This window comes from Aspergillus neoniger (genome assembly GCF_003184625.1).
Source record: "Aspergillus neoniger CBS 115656 unplaced genomic scaffold BO87scaffold_7, whole genome shotgun sequence".
Lineage (NCBI taxonomy): Eukaryota > Fungi > Ascomycota > Eurotiomycetes > Eurotiales > Aspergillaceae > Aspergillus > Aspergillus neoniger.
The window spans coordinates 457,578-472,345 of NW_020291135.1; the positions used below are offsets into that span (position 1 = coordinate 457,578).

At 51.4% G+C, this 14,768-nt stretch overlaps 5 protein-coding genes across 5 annotated transcripts; 3 read left to right on the forward strand and 2 right to left on the reverse strand.

The window, feature by feature from the left end:
* The first annotated feature begins 1,758 nt into the window (after positions 1–1,758).
* BO87DRAFT_220124 (uncharacterized protein) lies at positions 1,759–3,559 on the forward strand. The gene has a single exon (XM_025618680.1). It carries the CDS (start codon positions 1,974–1,976, stop codon positions 3,219–3,221), a length of 1,248 nt encoding a protein of 415 aa, XP_025482524.1. The 5' UTR covers positions 1,759–1,973; the 3' UTR covers positions 3,222–3,559.
* A 239-nt stretch (positions 3,560–3,798) lies between these two features.
* BO87DRAFT_374094 (putative MFS glucose transporter) lies at positions 3,799–5,780 on the reverse strand. Its single transcript, XM_025622711.1, has 2 exons — positions 5,306–5,780; positions 3,799–5,236 (listed from the first exon to the last, which is right to left on the reverse strand). The coding sequence occupies exons 1-2, from the start codon at positions 5,402–5,404 to the stop codon at positions 3,860–3,862; spliced, it is 1,476 nt and encodes a 491-aa protein (XP_025482525.1). The 5' UTR covers positions 5,405–5,780; the 3' UTR covers positions 3,799–3,859.
* Positions 5,781–5,948: 168 nt separating this feature from the next.
* ssn3 (cyclin-dependent serine/threonine protein kinase SSN3) lies at positions 5,949–8,505 on the forward strand. The gene is made up of 3 exons (XM_025622712.1): positions 5,949–6,413; positions 7,007–7,166; positions 7,221–8,505. Exons 1-3 carry the CDS (start codon positions 6,296–6,298, stop codon positions 8,290–8,292), a joined length of 1,350 nt encoding a protein of 449 aa, XP_025482526.1. The 5' UTR covers positions 5,949–6,295; the 3' UTR covers positions 8,293–8,505.
* A 157-nt stretch (positions 8,506–8,662) lies between these two features.
* On the reverse strand, positions 8,663–10,607 carry BO87DRAFT_413788 (putative metaphase-anaphase transition protein (Mlo2); the record flags this gene model as incomplete). The annotated part of the gene is made up of 4 exons (XM_025626594.1): positions 10,406–10,607; positions 10,269–10,323; positions 8,738–10,196; positions 8,663–8,670 (listed from the first exon to the last, which is right to left on the reverse strand). Exons 1-4 carry the CDS (start codon positions 10,519–10,521, stop codon positions 8,663–8,665), a joined length of 1,638 nt encoding a protein of 545 aa, XP_025482527.1. The 5' UTR covers positions 10,522–10,607.
* A 595-nt stretch (positions 10,608–11,202) lies between these two features.
* Positions 11,203–14,676, forward strand: BO87DRAFT_413789 (MCM DNA helicase complex subunit MCM2). Its single transcript, XM_025626595.1, has 5 exons — positions 11,203–11,296; positions 11,395–11,510; positions 11,563–13,865; positions 13,936–14,105; positions 14,161–14,676. The coding sequence occupies exons 1-5, from the start codon at positions 11,292–11,294 to the stop codon at positions 14,261–14,263; spliced, it is 2,697 nt and encodes an 898-aa protein (XP_025482528.1). The 5' UTR covers positions 11,203–11,291; the 3' UTR covers positions 14,264–14,676.
* Positions 14,677–14,768: the final 92 nt, after the last annotated feature.

Here is a 14,768-nt window from a genome sequence, read left to right on the forward strand (position 1 = left end):
TATTGCCGAGCACATTTCTTGCTGCCTGAACGTCATCTGAGAACCCCTCATAGTTTCATCCAAGGCTCAGATCCAATGAGAGCGAATCCATCCAGTAGATCGACTGCCCCTCGATCCGGAAGCATCCAATGTATGTGTCTAACGTGAGATTCACTCGGGCAAAGACGACAACGGAGGGGCTATGGATCACTGCCTCGCTGTCTCTGCTTCAGCCCTGTAAACCCCCCACCCCCGGAGTAAGTCATCAAGTCTATGATTCATGAATGACCGAAAATATCGAATGGAAGGTGGTATGAGTAGTAAGTCTACTAAGGACTGGGCGACTGTCGGAAGCAAAGCCCGATTAAAGATGGTTGCCTGGAGGCGGTGAAAATGAAGTCACTCTGGTAATTCTGAGAAACAAAGGCATTAGGCAGTTTTCCTCTCCACTTCCTCATGCTTGAACCATGGTTCGGCTCATCGGTCAAATGCTTTGCAGCTTTAAGGGTCTCGACTGTCGATAATTAGCTACGTGTAGCAGATGATCATAGTTTGTGCTTAGGCGGACTTCACTATCGGTGAAGTTCTCACCGATAAAATATTTATTTAAACATGGATGCTTGTGGAAACGAAGCTCAAGCTACGTACTTAAGTCACGAAGAATGATGAAAGTGACTGGTCAGTTGACGGAGCATTCAAGCTGGTTGCGCATCGTACGGAGTAAGGCTTTACAAGATACAAATCTATCACCTGGCTCAATCAGGATCAGATTTACTTCCCTGTACGACCACCAACAGTTCATCCCGTCAATCTGGGGTCTCCCGAGGCGACACGTTTTTGCACAGTCCCTTGCTGCGGAGTAAACTGCTACTTGCGGGTTAACGCCGACCTCGCAATCGATCCCAGAGAAATAGATCACCTCTATGGATTCAAGGTGGAATTTTCACTGACCATCCAGCACGGCTCAGCTGCTGTGCTGTGCATTGGCGGGGTTATTGCTGTATAGACAAGGGTCGCTCTTCGCCATAGTATTTACGGTAAGTGCTACCACAACATGGTAGCACTAGTTAAGAGTACCTCTTCCACCACCATCTGGCACTTTCACATCATATCCTTAATTCCAAACCAATGTATTGACGAACCAACAGCTCATAGCTACCCAAGCTGGTATTTTAGAGAAGGTGAGGGCAGGAGCGACCGTCGCTCAGCTGAGTGGGTTCGAAGTACACTTGTCGAGCCATGACTTCAAGACTGATCAGCGAATAGGGACCTCTGACATGGTTAGTTGTTTGCCTTCGGCCTAAATTGGGATAAGCTGCAGCAGACTCATTCCTATGGTTGGCCAAATGATTACTACGTACTAAGGGTCTCTATCGATGCCACGAACTCCTCAGATCTCTCGAGGCACCCAGCCACTGGAGTTTCAAGCCAACGCTCCTGGTCGGCTCTCATCCAGCTATCCACGCAAAACGGATACCCAACAACTGCAGAACTATTTGACGGGTCTCTGGCCTGTTGGGAAAGATGAAATCGCCTCCCCCCCTCTCTTGATGCATCATCCATACCGCCTTCCAGCTGACTGAGGCTTTGATGCAGTCAAGCTGTGGGCGGCCGAGTCGGGTCCACGACTAGGCTGGCCGCTAATGCAGCAGCGGTTCGGGATGCAAATCAACCTCAGCCGAACACCTGAGCACCACCTATCATATGGAGTACAGGTGGCTGGCAGCTTTTGCTGCGGTCGATCGATTGGCCAAGGCAGACCTTCAGCTCGCCAAAAATTGCAGTGCTTCCTTTGGGTTCCTCCACTGATGCTTATAAGACTCCTTACCTCTGCCAACTCTCCGTGACCTACATTTACATGGTCCATCGAATACCCCGCCATCTTGCTGGAAGATTCACTTCATATCCATGTTTGAACAGTGATTCTGCAGCAAACTTATCCTTCGGGCACATTCCTGCAAATATTCACTGCCATAATTTGATTTGAAGACAACATGGGCTGGTTTCCGACGACGCTCGATTCCGAAGCACAGAGCTGGCGGTTTGATATCGTCTCCCTTTTGGCCATTATTGGAGGATCCTCTATTGAAAAGCATAAGCAGGCAATCACGGCGTCCCCATTTGCCGGGTTCCCACGTATCCTACCCGCCCCTGAATCACTGCTGGATACAGATCGGCCCAACCGACTCCCCTCTGTCAAGGAAGTCACCATCATTGGCGTCAAATCCGGTACGCACTTCACCGAACTCAATTTTTTCGCCAATGTGATCCACAAGCTCGAGGAGCTGGAGGAGTATGAGTTTCGGTCCTACAAGATTACATATCGGGAACCGGAGAAGGACACCATCAAAAGCGCAGCAGAGGTGGACGATGTCGAAAGTGGAGGAACGCAAAATGATGCCGAGCAAAAAAGCCAGCCGGATGACGACAAGAAAGAGGTCATCGTCCCGTTGAAGTCGCTCAGTGCGCTAAATCTAGTGACCTTGATTTCAATTCTAATGACCATCGGCCTCTTCATCTGGGCAGGTATGATCAACGACGGCGTGGCCCTCGTCGCCCTCGCCGCCATGTCATTGTCTACCAGCGCTGCCTGTCTATCTGCGCAATGGTATCCGAGGCTATCCACCCGTACGACCAAAACCAAGGTGATGAAGGGGGATATTGTCATGAAGACGCGTAATGGGGCTTTTATAGTGGTCGAATGCCCCGAAGAAATAACGAGAGAGCTGTACGGGGGAGCAGAAAGCTGTCGCTACGTGTTCAAGACTCGAGGCCACCAAGCACTTTTGGCTTGCAGCACGGTCCTTCTCATGGCGGCAATCATTCTCTTCAGTAACTGCGGATTGACGATGCAGATTGCCGTCGGCGTCGCATACATCATCCTGAATATCCTATACTTTGCCCTGGCCTTGCTGATGGATCCGGGGCAAATGTGGGACTTGAGCCGATATAAGGTGGAGGAAGGCAAGCCGAAAAAGACGAAGAACTACACTAGAGCCTTGTGGGAGGCGATTCAGAAGACCAAGGAGGTCGAATGGGTGCGAAAAGGAGGCCTGGCCCCATCGACCGATGCATGGGAAAAGTGGTTAGAGGAGGCCAAAGTCAACTGCGGCAAAAATGCCGCGTCCTGGGATCCTGAAAGGGCAAGAGACCGTCTGATGTCGGAGGCGTCTACCGAGGAGTCTGCTACGCCAATGGAGATACAGCCACGTGCCCCGCCACAAATGTCAGCTAGCAAGTGATGCTGGCCATGGGGGTTGTATGAATCTGCAGTGGGTGCAGATCGATACGGGTATTTTCATGATTTTTACCATGATGAATTATGAAGTGTTGGATATGAATGATTGACGTTATGACTAGACATGTCTGTTAGCGTTTGCGGATTCATCACTAGAGTTTTTCTCTCGATTACGACAAGCAGGTATACAGCATAGCGGCTAGACTGGGATATCTTCTACTACCTTGTTGCATTGGCGGGCTAGTTTCATGTTTAGATTTGACTAAGAACATACTACTACACTAATATCACTTTAGCGTTCATGTTATTCAAAGCAGTTGACTCATCGAAAAGTATATTATCACTGGTAATGCCAAGGAGCGTTCCATCTGTCTTTCACACATACATCTTCGCAGCGCAATCTCAAACTTACACACCCATATCACATTACTACTTTTGTTAGACCATGTCATCACTCTCAATGTCACCGAACGGAACTAAAAGCGAGACCTACGGGTAAACCATACCAAGCTTGCTAAATATAGTAAACCTTACTTAATTGATCAATTGAAGGAGGCTATATATCTCATACTGTAAGCACTCAAAAAGATACGGACCATATAGATATATTACGCAAGATACCCCAACAGCTACAATCTGATATTAGTCCCGTCGTCGATGATCATCCCTCCCCCAGACCTCATCCGCACTGGCCTTCCCCTTCGTCTCCGGAACACGCCAATAAATAAACCCACCAAGGAGACACGCCATGCCCGTAAAGACCCAAAAGATCTTACCACGTCCACCAAGAGCATCATTCAACATGGGAAAGAACTGCGCTACTACGAAAGTAGCGATCCAATTGGCAGCTAGGGCGCAGCTTTGCGTGGCGCCGACGGCTTCGGGGCCGACGAGCTCCGAGGCGAGGATGAATGGGACGGGGCCTAGGCCGACGGCGAAGCAGGAGACGAAGAGGAGGACGGCGATAGCGGAGAGGACCTTTTGGTTGAAGTAGATGGCTAGGGCTAGGAGCATGGAATTGAATCCCATGCCGGTGATGCTGAGGAGGAGGCAGGATCGACGGCCGATTTTGTCGGGGAGAGGGGAGCAGGCGAGGGTGATGATGAGGTTGATGGCGGAGATGATGACGGTGAGGAGGGCGGCGGTGGTGGGGAGGATGGTTTGTAAGAGGGAGACGCTGTACATGATGATGCTGTTGATGCCGGTGAATTGTTGGGAGACCATGACGCCGACGACGGCGATGATGGCTGGTCGGTAGGAGGGGTTAGTGATGGCATGGAAGATGGTGACGGGGGGTTGTTTGGGTGGCATGTTGCCGGATGGTGGCGTGAGGAGCGATTGCTCTTCGCCGGAGATGTCATCTGTTGGTCCTGCGGTTGAGGATGGCCATCCTTCGATTTCCTCTTCGATGTCTGCGTCCTTTCCGCGCAGCCGTTGCAGGACTTGTCTGGCTAGACTGCTCTTCTGGTGCTCGGCGAGCCAGGTGGGGCTTTCTGGGACTAGAGTGAGACCGAGGAGCTGGAGGGCTCCGATGAAGCCGGCAATGGCGAGGATGAATCGCCATTTGCTGCCCTCGCTTAGGAAGTATCCGAGGGACTGGGTTAATAGGATGCCGACGTTGGTCATGACCTGCGTGAAGGCACCAAAGAAACCTCTAGCGCTGGGTGGAGCGATTTCAGAAATGTAGATGGGGCCGACGACAATCGCAGCTCCTGCTCCAATGCCGGACAGCAGCCGGCCCAAGCTTAGAAGGGGAATGTTGGATGCGCATGTTTCAGCCACGGGCCCCAGGATGAAGAATAGAGTGGTTGCTCGCAGAGCAAAGAGGCGACCATGTTTGGTAGCAACTGGCCCCGCCAGCAGGGCTCCTAAGAGTCCACCAAGGGTGTAGATTGACGACACCAGGCCGAATTGCGAAGCGTTCATGGGGATACATTGTGGTAGAGAGAGTGCCTCGGTGGAAGAATGGATGCTCTTCCGCTCGCAGGTGATCACCGCCTGAGGGGCATTAAGTTCGGCCTGTCGAATAGTAAGTGTCAGTATGAGCCGGAGGGTTTGAGGTTGTAGTTGGGAAAAGGTAAAACTTACCAGGTGATAACCGAATTGGAGTGGTCCTAATGTTGTGATAAACACGAGGTAGATCAAGTATGGCGTGACCCGAGATCGGATCGGCTCTGGAGAGACCATGATTGTGGTTGGGACGTTGTTGAGTACGAGGGGTCTCAATCATCCACAGAGCTCTCGGTCAGTAAATGGGGGACAGATCTGCTGTTACCCGGTCATTGCACCTGGATGAATGGGAGGGAATAGCAGTCAGTCGGAGAGGAGCAGCGTGTTGATGACGTTGCGGATGGGCGTCTATAATCGGGACAAGGAAACTCCGCGTTATCGGGGGGAATCCAGGGGGAGGAGTCTTATCAACAGGAGGGAGTGCAGTGGATGGCTTGCAGATGGTGTATTTTGGAGAAATAAAGTACGAAGGACAGCAATGAATCATTGATATAGGTCAATTGTAGAAACACAAGCTAGACAGGGTTCAAATATCCTACAAAGTACAAATATTATCATATATTGTGTATTTGTTGATGGATGGATTGATAAATTGATTGATTGCTTGGGTGAGGAGGGGAGGGCTCAGAGTGATGAGTCAGCCACTTTCCCTCCGATGCAGCCTCACTCTTTCATTCATTCATTCACCCACTCACTCACTCTCTCCTTGGCGCCGGTTTTTGGCTTTTGGCTTTGCGGTGTTTCCCTCTTATTTGCCTTTTTGGCTTTAAGTCCTTCTTGTTTTTTTCCCACTCCTCTCGGCGCGTGTTGGTCCGTCTCAACTCACTGACCATCTTTCATCCTGCAGGCTTGCTGTTGGACCTTTTGTGCTTTCCCCATAGTGGTGGAGATCAGTGTCTCCGCGTATGGTTCCCGGACTCCATCGCAGCGTTGCAGTTTCCACGGATAGCCTAAAAGTACCCTCTTCTGACCTGACCACTTTCCCCTAACGAACTAATCATCATCTCTCCCTCCTCCCTCCTCGCTCTCTGATTCTGACTCCCTTTTCCGGTCGCCTCCACCTCGTCCATGAGTCTGACAAACCCGCCTTCCTCGTCCGGCCCGTTAAGTACGACTTCCAGGCCCGCTGCGGCCACCGTCAGCCAAAGTCTGTCGCTGAAGAAGAGCCTGCAGGCTGCTGTTGATGGTAATACCGGTTACTGTTACTCTGCCTCTGCTTAGCTTGACTTGACGCTTTTCCTGTCTTTCCCCTTCCGAGCACCCTCTTTTCGCCCGTGTTGCCACTTTTTATTTTCTTATTACTATTATTGATCGCTGTCTGAACCCGCTCCGTCACCATGTACTTTGGTTGAACCTTGCGCTGCTGTCAGATCTACTACTACTATTCTATCTTTCCTTATATAATCGTTAAATGCCCTTGAGCAGTCCCTGTCTCCACGCCTGTTAACGGCTGTTCTGTCTGTTCTTTTTCCATGATGTTTGGAAGGAGCTTCCCGTTCTATAATTCTCTCGGCGGGTTTTATCCACGTGGTAATGGCTTTCCCTCTCCAGACTAACCCGCCGTCTTTCGGCCGGTTATAGAGGCTGCAACAATCTCGCCTCATCCTCCTCATCCTCCTTTCCCCCATTAGCTCTCCCCTTTTCACCCCTATTCCTTTTGGTCTTTCGGACTTTTTTTCACTCCCCCTTGATCCTTGCTCGTGGAATTTAATTGGCTGTTGAATTCTTACGTTGATTGTGGACAAGTGCATAGTCTCCCTGCTGACACCTTGTATAAAGAGAGTCTAGATGCGAGGAAGCCTCCCGGCTCTGGTTACACCAGCAAAGTACGTGTGCGCGATAGATACCACATTGTGGGATTTATCAGTAGTGGTACTTATGGCCGTGTCTACAAGGCCATTGGCAAAAATGGCCAGAAGGGGGAATTCGCGATCAAAAAGTTGGCATCCCACTCCCGGCATATTGACTTCATCACATGACTTACCCGCTATAGGTTCAAGCCGGACAAAGAAGGCGAAATTATTCAGTATACCGGTCTTTCCCAATCGGCCATCCGAGAAATGGCCTTGTGCTCAGAATTGGACCATCCCAATGTAGTGCAGTTGGCAGAGATTATCCTGGAGGACAAGTGTATCTTCATGGTCTTTGAGTACACAGAGCATGATCTGCTCCAGATTATTCATCATCACACCCAACCGCAAAGGCATGCCATCCCGGCCTTGATGGTTAGATCGATCCTATTTCAGCTGCTCAATGGCTTACTGTATCTTCACACCAACTGGGTACTGCATCGGGACCTCAAACCAGCAAACATCTTGGTGACTTCAAGTGGTGCGATTCGCATTGGAGATTTGGGACTTGCCCGTCTCTTCTACAAACCTCTTAACTCTCTCTTTTCTGGAGACAAGGTTGTCGTCACCATCTGGTACCGTGCCCCTGAGCTCTTGATGGGTAGTCGGCACTACACCCCAGCTGTTGACTTATGGGCCGTCGGGTGCATTTTTGCGGAGCTGCTATCGCTCCGCCCCATTTTCAAAGGCGAGGAAGCCAAGATGGACAGTAAAAAGACGGTACCATTCCAGCGCAATCAGATGATGAAGATTATCGAGATTATGGGGCTCCCAACCAAGGAGATTTGGCCTGGCATCGTGTCCATGCCAGAATATTCGCAGCTGCAGTCATTGGCAATGTCGCGTGCCCCGGGGCATTTTAATCGATCGTCCAACCTAGAAGGCTGGTATCAGAGCTGCCTGAAGAACAACGGGTACTCCGCCAACTCGAGTGCTGGCACACCCGGGGCAGATGGTTTCGATCTGCTGTCACGCCTACTGGAATACGACCCGACCAAGAGGATCACCGCGCAAGAAGCTCTCGAGCATCCCTACTTCAAGAACGGGGGCCCTATATCCGCCAATTGCTTCGAAGGATTTGAGGGCAAGTATCCTCATCGTCGGGTGACGCAGGATGACAACGATATCCGCTCTGGTAGCCTACCTGGCACGAAACGCAGCGGATTGCCTGATGATAGTCTGTTGGGAAGGGCAACCAAGCGCTTGAAAGAGTGATGATTTTTTGTAAATGTATGCAGATTGTTTGGTTTTATAAGGCGTTTAGGGTGGGGTGGCATTTGTGCGGATTTCTAGATATGCATTTGGAACTGGCGTTTTTTCTTTTTTTATCTTGCAAATATGCTTATCTTCGTGCACAAAGCTAGAAATTAGGGAAACTCCGAACTAGCAAGCATGTATACAATGAAATGAGCCAACTTCAAATTTGTGACACGGTATCATATGTGTTCAATCTTGACATCTCCAGAATATGCCGATAATCTTTAAATTAAATGCAAATGACGCCCTCCCCAACCCATAGATAATAGTACCTTAATCCGATCCCAGTATCCTAACATCAACCAATCCCATACAAACCATAACAAAATCAATATCCTAGAGATAACCACCAAGTTAGTAAATCCACATCCAATCTCAAGGGGATAAAAGGACATATACATACCACTCTGCTCCCTCCGACCACCCCCTTCCCCACCACCCCCATCATCACCACCCCCACCACCCCCAGCAGCAGAAGACGCGGCATCCCGAATGGACTGCTCATCACCCCTCAACTTCTCAAAATAGGACTTGATATCCTCCGCACTAACCGCCTTACCCGTCTCCGCAAACGGCTTCAGAAACTCCTTGACCTTATCGCGCAGATGGTTGTACACCATTGCGCCCTCGATAGCGCGCACTCGGTCGATGTTGCTCAGTGCTGCTTCACCCCGGTCCAGAAGGCTGCCTGTGCCGGTGCTGCCTCCGCCGTTTGGACCCTCGCCGTCGCCGTCTTCGGACATGGGCGGTTCGTAGGTCTCCTCTTCTTCGCGCAGTTGAGGGTGCGATGCGAGGTGTGGGTAGCAGTCGCGGCAGCGGCAGAAGTGGTCGCGGAAGTCGTCTTTCAGGAAGAGGGAGAAGGTGCGGGTTGGGGGGGTTGTGGGGAGGTGGGTGTGTTTGGGTGGGGAGGGGTTGGTGGTGTCTTCGCTGGTGGTGGTAGGTTTTGAGTCGGTGGGTGTGGTGGTGGTTTTGTCGGTGTCTTGGGATGTGTCGGGTTTGGATTCAGTGGTAGGGGTGGTCGTGTCGCTGTTTTCGGGCTTGGGATCTTCTGTAGGCTCCTCTTTTGGTCGCTTCGGAGCAGGATCGCTTTCTTCGTCGGCGCTGTCGTCCGCTTTGCGTTTCTTGGGGTTGCTGGGTTGCTCTGGTTCTGTAGTCTGGTTGGCTTGTTCGGTGGTGGTGGGTTTGGTTTCCTCTTCTGAGGGTTTGGCGAGTCCGCCTTCTTTGTATACTGGGGGTAGGAAGCCTGGTGTTCCTGCGTAGCGCTTTACCCAGGGATTCGAGTCGACGCACTTGTAGCAGAGGAAGATCGCAAAGTCCTCTTCTGCGGGGAATCCGGGCGGAAGGGGAGTCTCTTCTTCCTCGTCATCGTCGGCTGCCTCTCCATCTTTCTTCGCAGCCTTGTACCAGTCGCGCGGCAGGCCAATCAGACATTCTGGGTGCCACCAGTCTTCACCACAACCACTGGTCTCTACTGTGCCCAGACCCAAACACTGGAACATCGTACCGCGTTCCTTATGCGGGTCATAGTCCTCGCCGCATCCGCAAAACTTGTTCTGGAAGTTGTGGTTGTATTTGTTGCCTTGGTGAGGTTGCTCTGAGTGCACGCCTTTCGTGCCGGTCTTGGGGTCGTTCCGAAGGGTGCATGGCGAGGTGGCGGGCATGCGGGTTGTTCCACAGTCGCAGACAAAGTTCCGCTTGTTGAAGAGCTCGACGAGATCGTGTTCGCCATGGCAGGAGATGGAGCATGAGTAGCACACGGCGGCGGGGGTATATGACTCTTCGGAGGTGGAGGGATTGCAGGTAAGGCAGGCGAAGAGAGATTGGCGAAGGGGTCCTAAGTCTTGTGTACAAGTATCGAATGACTTGTATAGATGTTAGTATGTTTTATAATTCTTCACTTTTCTCTCATCGATACGTAGGCAAGGTAAGCTTACATATGGGAGGACTTCACGCGCATCGGCTTCAAGTCGAATCTGCGATTCAATGAATCTATAGAGACATTAGTTGTCTGCGCAACAAATTTTGCGATGTATCCCCAGTGCATGCGCGTTGCAGGTCGATGAAGACTCACTCCTTCGCGGTCTGCGAGTTTTGAGAGCTGAAGCTCTCGCGGCGCCCTGCGGTAGTCTGTCCGTTCAGTGCCTGTCCGGCATTGAGGGCCGGGTCGCCCGACTCGGTGTTGGCCATGTTTATCGAATGTCCGTCACGCAATATAGAAATAATCACAAATCAAGGTTCCTATTCGAAGAACTTGATCGGGTTTTGAAGTCTGAAGGATCGGTGATGGTTGCGCATACGGAGGAGGCTGAGCGGCGGCGATGGGAACGCGCCGGCGCGCAACCGTAAAGTGTTTGCCGTGTTTGCACTTATGTGGTTGGTAATCTGCTCTAATTTCACCAGGTTGAGACTTCTAATTGATGGTCTGAAAGGTTTCTTTCAAAAGTATAATAAACTAATTGATGGGATTCTGTATCTAATATTTGTTGCAGGCTCTGGTGTTGATTGACGATGCTTTTAGTAGCTAAGTATAAGCGCAGTTGGATTCCTTCTCGCTCCTGCAGAACCACCCCGCTGTAGTCTGTACATACCTCGGTGACAATTTAACTAGACCATGAGGAGTAATTCCGATATGAACTATTCTGCATGACGTACCAAGAGCTCCATTTTCCCACTGCCCAGAAGTCGAGTGTATCCACGAAGCATCTTTTATTCCACTTTTCGTTGGGCACAGAGCGGGTCGCATTTCCGAATCGGGGTTTAATTGAAAACGGACGCGTCACTGGCGCGTCTCGGAGACGCGTTCGGCGCCAAGTCCAGGATCTTCTCAGCTTGTGGCCCTTCGAACTCCTGCGTTGCCCAACGGAAAAGAAAAAAAGACCCTCTGCACGGCTGTCTCTTCACCTTCCCTCAGTCTGCCCCTTCCACCTCCCCGCCTGTCAGACTGAACACCACACACAATGAGGTATGTAATGTCCTCGCCCATTGATTGTCAATGTTGCTTGGAACCACCTTGTTTGGTTGCCCCTCAAAACATTCGGAATACTAATAATGTCTTCCCAGTTCACCACTCCGTCCCAGCAATTCTGCTGCAAACCGCGGCCTAGGGAACCTGGGTCGTCGTAAGAGATCCAGAGAGCCCGATGATGAGACCTCATCGGTTGTTCCCCCCTCGAGTCGTAAGTCATGCTATGGTGGATGGCTGGTCCCTGATACTAACGCTGGCAATAGCCCCCCCTTCTTCCCCTCCCATGCTTCCTTTCGACGATGATGACAACGAGCGCGATGAGGAAGCAGAGCTCCTGGGTGACATTGATGATATCGACGAGATGGCTGAAGACGAGGACGGAATCGATCTGTTTGGAGACAACTTCGAGAAAGATTACCGAAGCACAGCAGACGACCAGTACAGAGGAGAATACATCGACGATGACGGCGACCATGAGGAACTTGATGTCGCTACTCGTCGTCAACTCGAAGCCCGCATGAACAAGAGAGATCGAGAACTCGAACGTCGCCGTCGCATGCCTGCAGCTTTCCTGCAGGACGATGAGGATGGTGACATAGATCTCACTCGTCAACCCCGTCGCCGGAGACACCACTACGATGAAGATCGGGACGACGTCGAGATGGGTGACGATGCCATGGAAGAGCTCTCCCTGGAGGAGTTGACTGATGTCAAGGCTTCTAACCTTACAGACTGGGTTCTGCAGCCGCAAGTCCTTCGCTCCATTTACAGAGAATTCAAATCCTTCTTGACAGAGTACACCGACCCTGCCGGTGCTTCGGTCTACGGAAACAAGATCAAGACCCTTGGTGAGGTGAACTCGGCATCCCTTGAAGTTTCCTACGCCCATCTACTGGAAACCAAAGCGGCTCTTGCATACTTCCTTGCCAACGAGCCCACTGAGGTGCTGAAGGTCTTCGACCAAGTCGCGCTTGATGTCACTCTCTTCCACTACCCTCAATATCACGATATCCACAACGAAATCCATGTCCGCATTACCGATCTCCCTGTCTCCTATACCCTCCGTCAACTGCGCCAGTCCCATCTCAACTGCCTTATCCGCGTCAGCGGTGTCGTTACTCGCCGTACCGGTGTCTTCCCGCAACTGAAATATGTCATGTTCGTTTGCGGAAAGTGTAACATCACTCTTGGACCCTTCCAACAGGAAGCCAGTGCGGAAGTCAAGATCTCGTACTGCCAGAACTGCCAGTCCAAGGGACCCTTCTCTGTGCACTCCGAGAAGACCGTTTACCGCAACTACCAGAAACTGACCCTCCAAGAATCTCCGGGCTCCGTCCCCGCCGGTCGTCTCCCCCGCCAGCGCGAGGTCGTCCTTCTCGCTGATCTCATCGATTCGGCCAAGCCCGGTGATGAAATCGAGGTGACGGGTATTTACCGGAACAGCTACGATGCGCAGCTCAACAACAAGAACGGCTTCCCTGTGTTCGCCACGATCATTGAGGCCAACCACGTTGTCAAGTCCCACGACCAGCTGGCTGGTTTCCACTTGACCGAAGAAGATGAGCGCGAGATCCGTACCCTGTCCAGGGACCCTGAGATTGTCGACAAGATCGTTCGCTCCGTTGCCCCTAGTATCTACGGCCACCTGGATGTCAAGACCGCCATCGCCCTCTCCCTCTTCGGTGGTGTCAGCAAAGAAGCCCAAGGCAAGATGTCCATTCGTGGAGATATCAACGTCCTGCTTCTGGGTGACCCTGGTACCGCCAAGTCCCAGTTCCTCAAGTACACCGAAAAGACTGCCCACAGAGCTGTCTTCGCTACCGGTCAAGGTGCCAGTGCCGTCGGTTTGACAGCCAGCGTCCGTCGCGATCCCCTCACCAGTGAATGGACTCTTGAAGGAGGAGCCCTCGTTCTGGCAGACCGCGGTACCTGCTTGATCGATGAGTTCGACAAGATGAACGACCAGGACCGTACCTCCATCCACGAAGCCATGGAACAACAGACCATCTCCATCTCCAAGGCCGGTATCGTGACCACCCTGCAGGCTCGCTGTGCTGTCGTTGCTGCGGCCAACCCCATCGGCGGCCGCTACAACAGCAGCGCACCCTTCTCCGAGAACGTCCAACTCACCGAACCCATTCTTTCGCGTTTCGACATTCTCTGCGTCGTCCGCGATCTTGTCGACCCAAGCGAGGATGAACGTCTCGCCAACTTCGTCATCGAGTCCCACCACCGCGCCAACCCCGCCCGTCCTCTCCGCGACCAAGACGGCAACCTGATTAACGCAGATGGACACCCCATTGACGAAGACGGCTACCGCATCGACAAGAAGACCAAACAACGCCTGCCCCTGACGGACGAGGAACTTGCTACTCGAGATGCCGAGAAGCAACGACGCGAGGATGAGAAGGACGGCGAAATCCCTCAAGAACTCCTCCGCAAATACATCCTCTACGCCCGTGAACGCTGCCACCCCAAGCTCTACCAGATCGACCAAGACAAGATTGCCCGTCTATTCGCCGACATGAGACGCGAATCTCTGGCCACCGGCGCCTACCCCATCACCGTATGTTCCCCTTCTTATTACTTTGAACCAATACCAGGAGACAAGAAAAGACTGACCAACAATCCATCAGGTCCGTCACCTCGAAGCCATCATGCGTATTGCTGAATCCTTCTGCAAGATGCGTCTCTCGGAATACTGTTCCGCACAGGACATCGACCGTGCCATCGCCGTCACCGTCGATTCCTTCATCGGTAGCCAGAAAATCAGCTGCAAGAAGGCTCTGTCCAGGGCGTTTGCCAAGTATGTACCCACCACTCATCAATGAAAGAATGCATACTAACAATCCCTCTAATAGATACACACTCTCCCGCCCCAAGCCCCAATCCAAGCGGAGAGCAGGCATCCCCGCCCCTGATCCATTCAAGCCGCGCATGCAGTCTTCTACTAGGGCGCGGTAAGGACAAAAATCTTACCAGCGTCTTGTTTATTCTTCGTACTTGGTTCCTGGTTTCGGTCATTAGGGGTTTTGCGTGGGATTTCGCTTTAACTGGCAGCATTATGAATATGGGTTGTTTGTGATCGTGATCATACGTATTATCACATATCACGTTTATGGGAGTTGAAGGTTGAAGGGTTCATTGGGGGGTTTTTTATATCTTTACTTTATTTTCCATCGTGATGTTAATCTTATGTGATCATGTGTGTCTGTGTGTGTGTGTGTATGTGTGGGAATGAATGAGTCTCAATAATTTCCCTTTGGTTGTTGTTGTTGGATTTGGATTGTTTATTCAACTTGCTGCTACAGTGCTAGCCAGCTAGCTAGCTCGGATATACCTAACTAACTGAATTAAGTATTTATGGACTAAATAATGGGGATTTCAAGACTGCTAATGTGTAATGCGAGATTATCAGTACGTACTACTACTACCGTGTTTACTTCCCAGCCGACTCAGCCACGAATGT

What these genes read in the sequence shown, in the direction of transcription:
- BO87DRAFT_220124 (XM_025618680.1), top strand. Translation starts at nt 1,974, where the DNA reads ATGGGCTGGTTTCCGACGACGCTCGATTCCGAAGCACAGAGCTGGCGG.
- BO87DRAFT_374094 (XM_025622711.1), bottom strand. Translation starts at nt 5,404, where the DNA reads ATGGTCTCTCCAGAGCCGATCCGATCTCGGGTCACGCCATACTTGATC. An exon ending in TCCAATTCGGTTATCACCTG is followed by an intron (nt 5,237 to 5,305) that starts GTAAGTTTTACC and finishes ACTATTCGACAG; the next exon opens with GCCGAACTTAATGCCCCTCA.
- ssn3 (XM_025622712.1), top strand. Translation starts at nt 6,296, where the DNA reads ATGAGTCTGACAAACCCGCCTTCCTCGTCCGGCCCGTTAAGTACGACT. An exon ending in CCTGCAGGCTGCTGTTGATG is followed by an intron (nt 6,414 to 7,006) that starts GTAATACCGGTT and finishes CCTTGTATAAAG; the next exon opens with AGAGTCTAGATGCGAGGAAG. An exon ending in GGGGAATTCGCGATCAAAAA is followed by an intron (nt 7,167 to 7,220) that starts GTTGGCATCCCA and finishes TACCCGCTATAG; the next exon opens with GTTCAAGCCGGACAAAGAAG.
- BO87DRAFT_413789 (XM_025626595.1), top strand. An exon ending in GGTTGTTCCCCCCTCGAGTC is followed by an intron (nt 11,511 to 11,562) that starts GTAAGTCATGCT and finishes CGCTGGCAATAG; the next exon opens with CCCCCCCTTCTTCCCCTCCC. An exon ending in CTGTCCAGGGCGTTTGCCAA is followed by an intron (nt 14,106 to 14,160) that starts GTATGTACCCAC and finishes TCCCTCTAATAG; the next exon opens with ATACACACTCTCCCGCCCCA.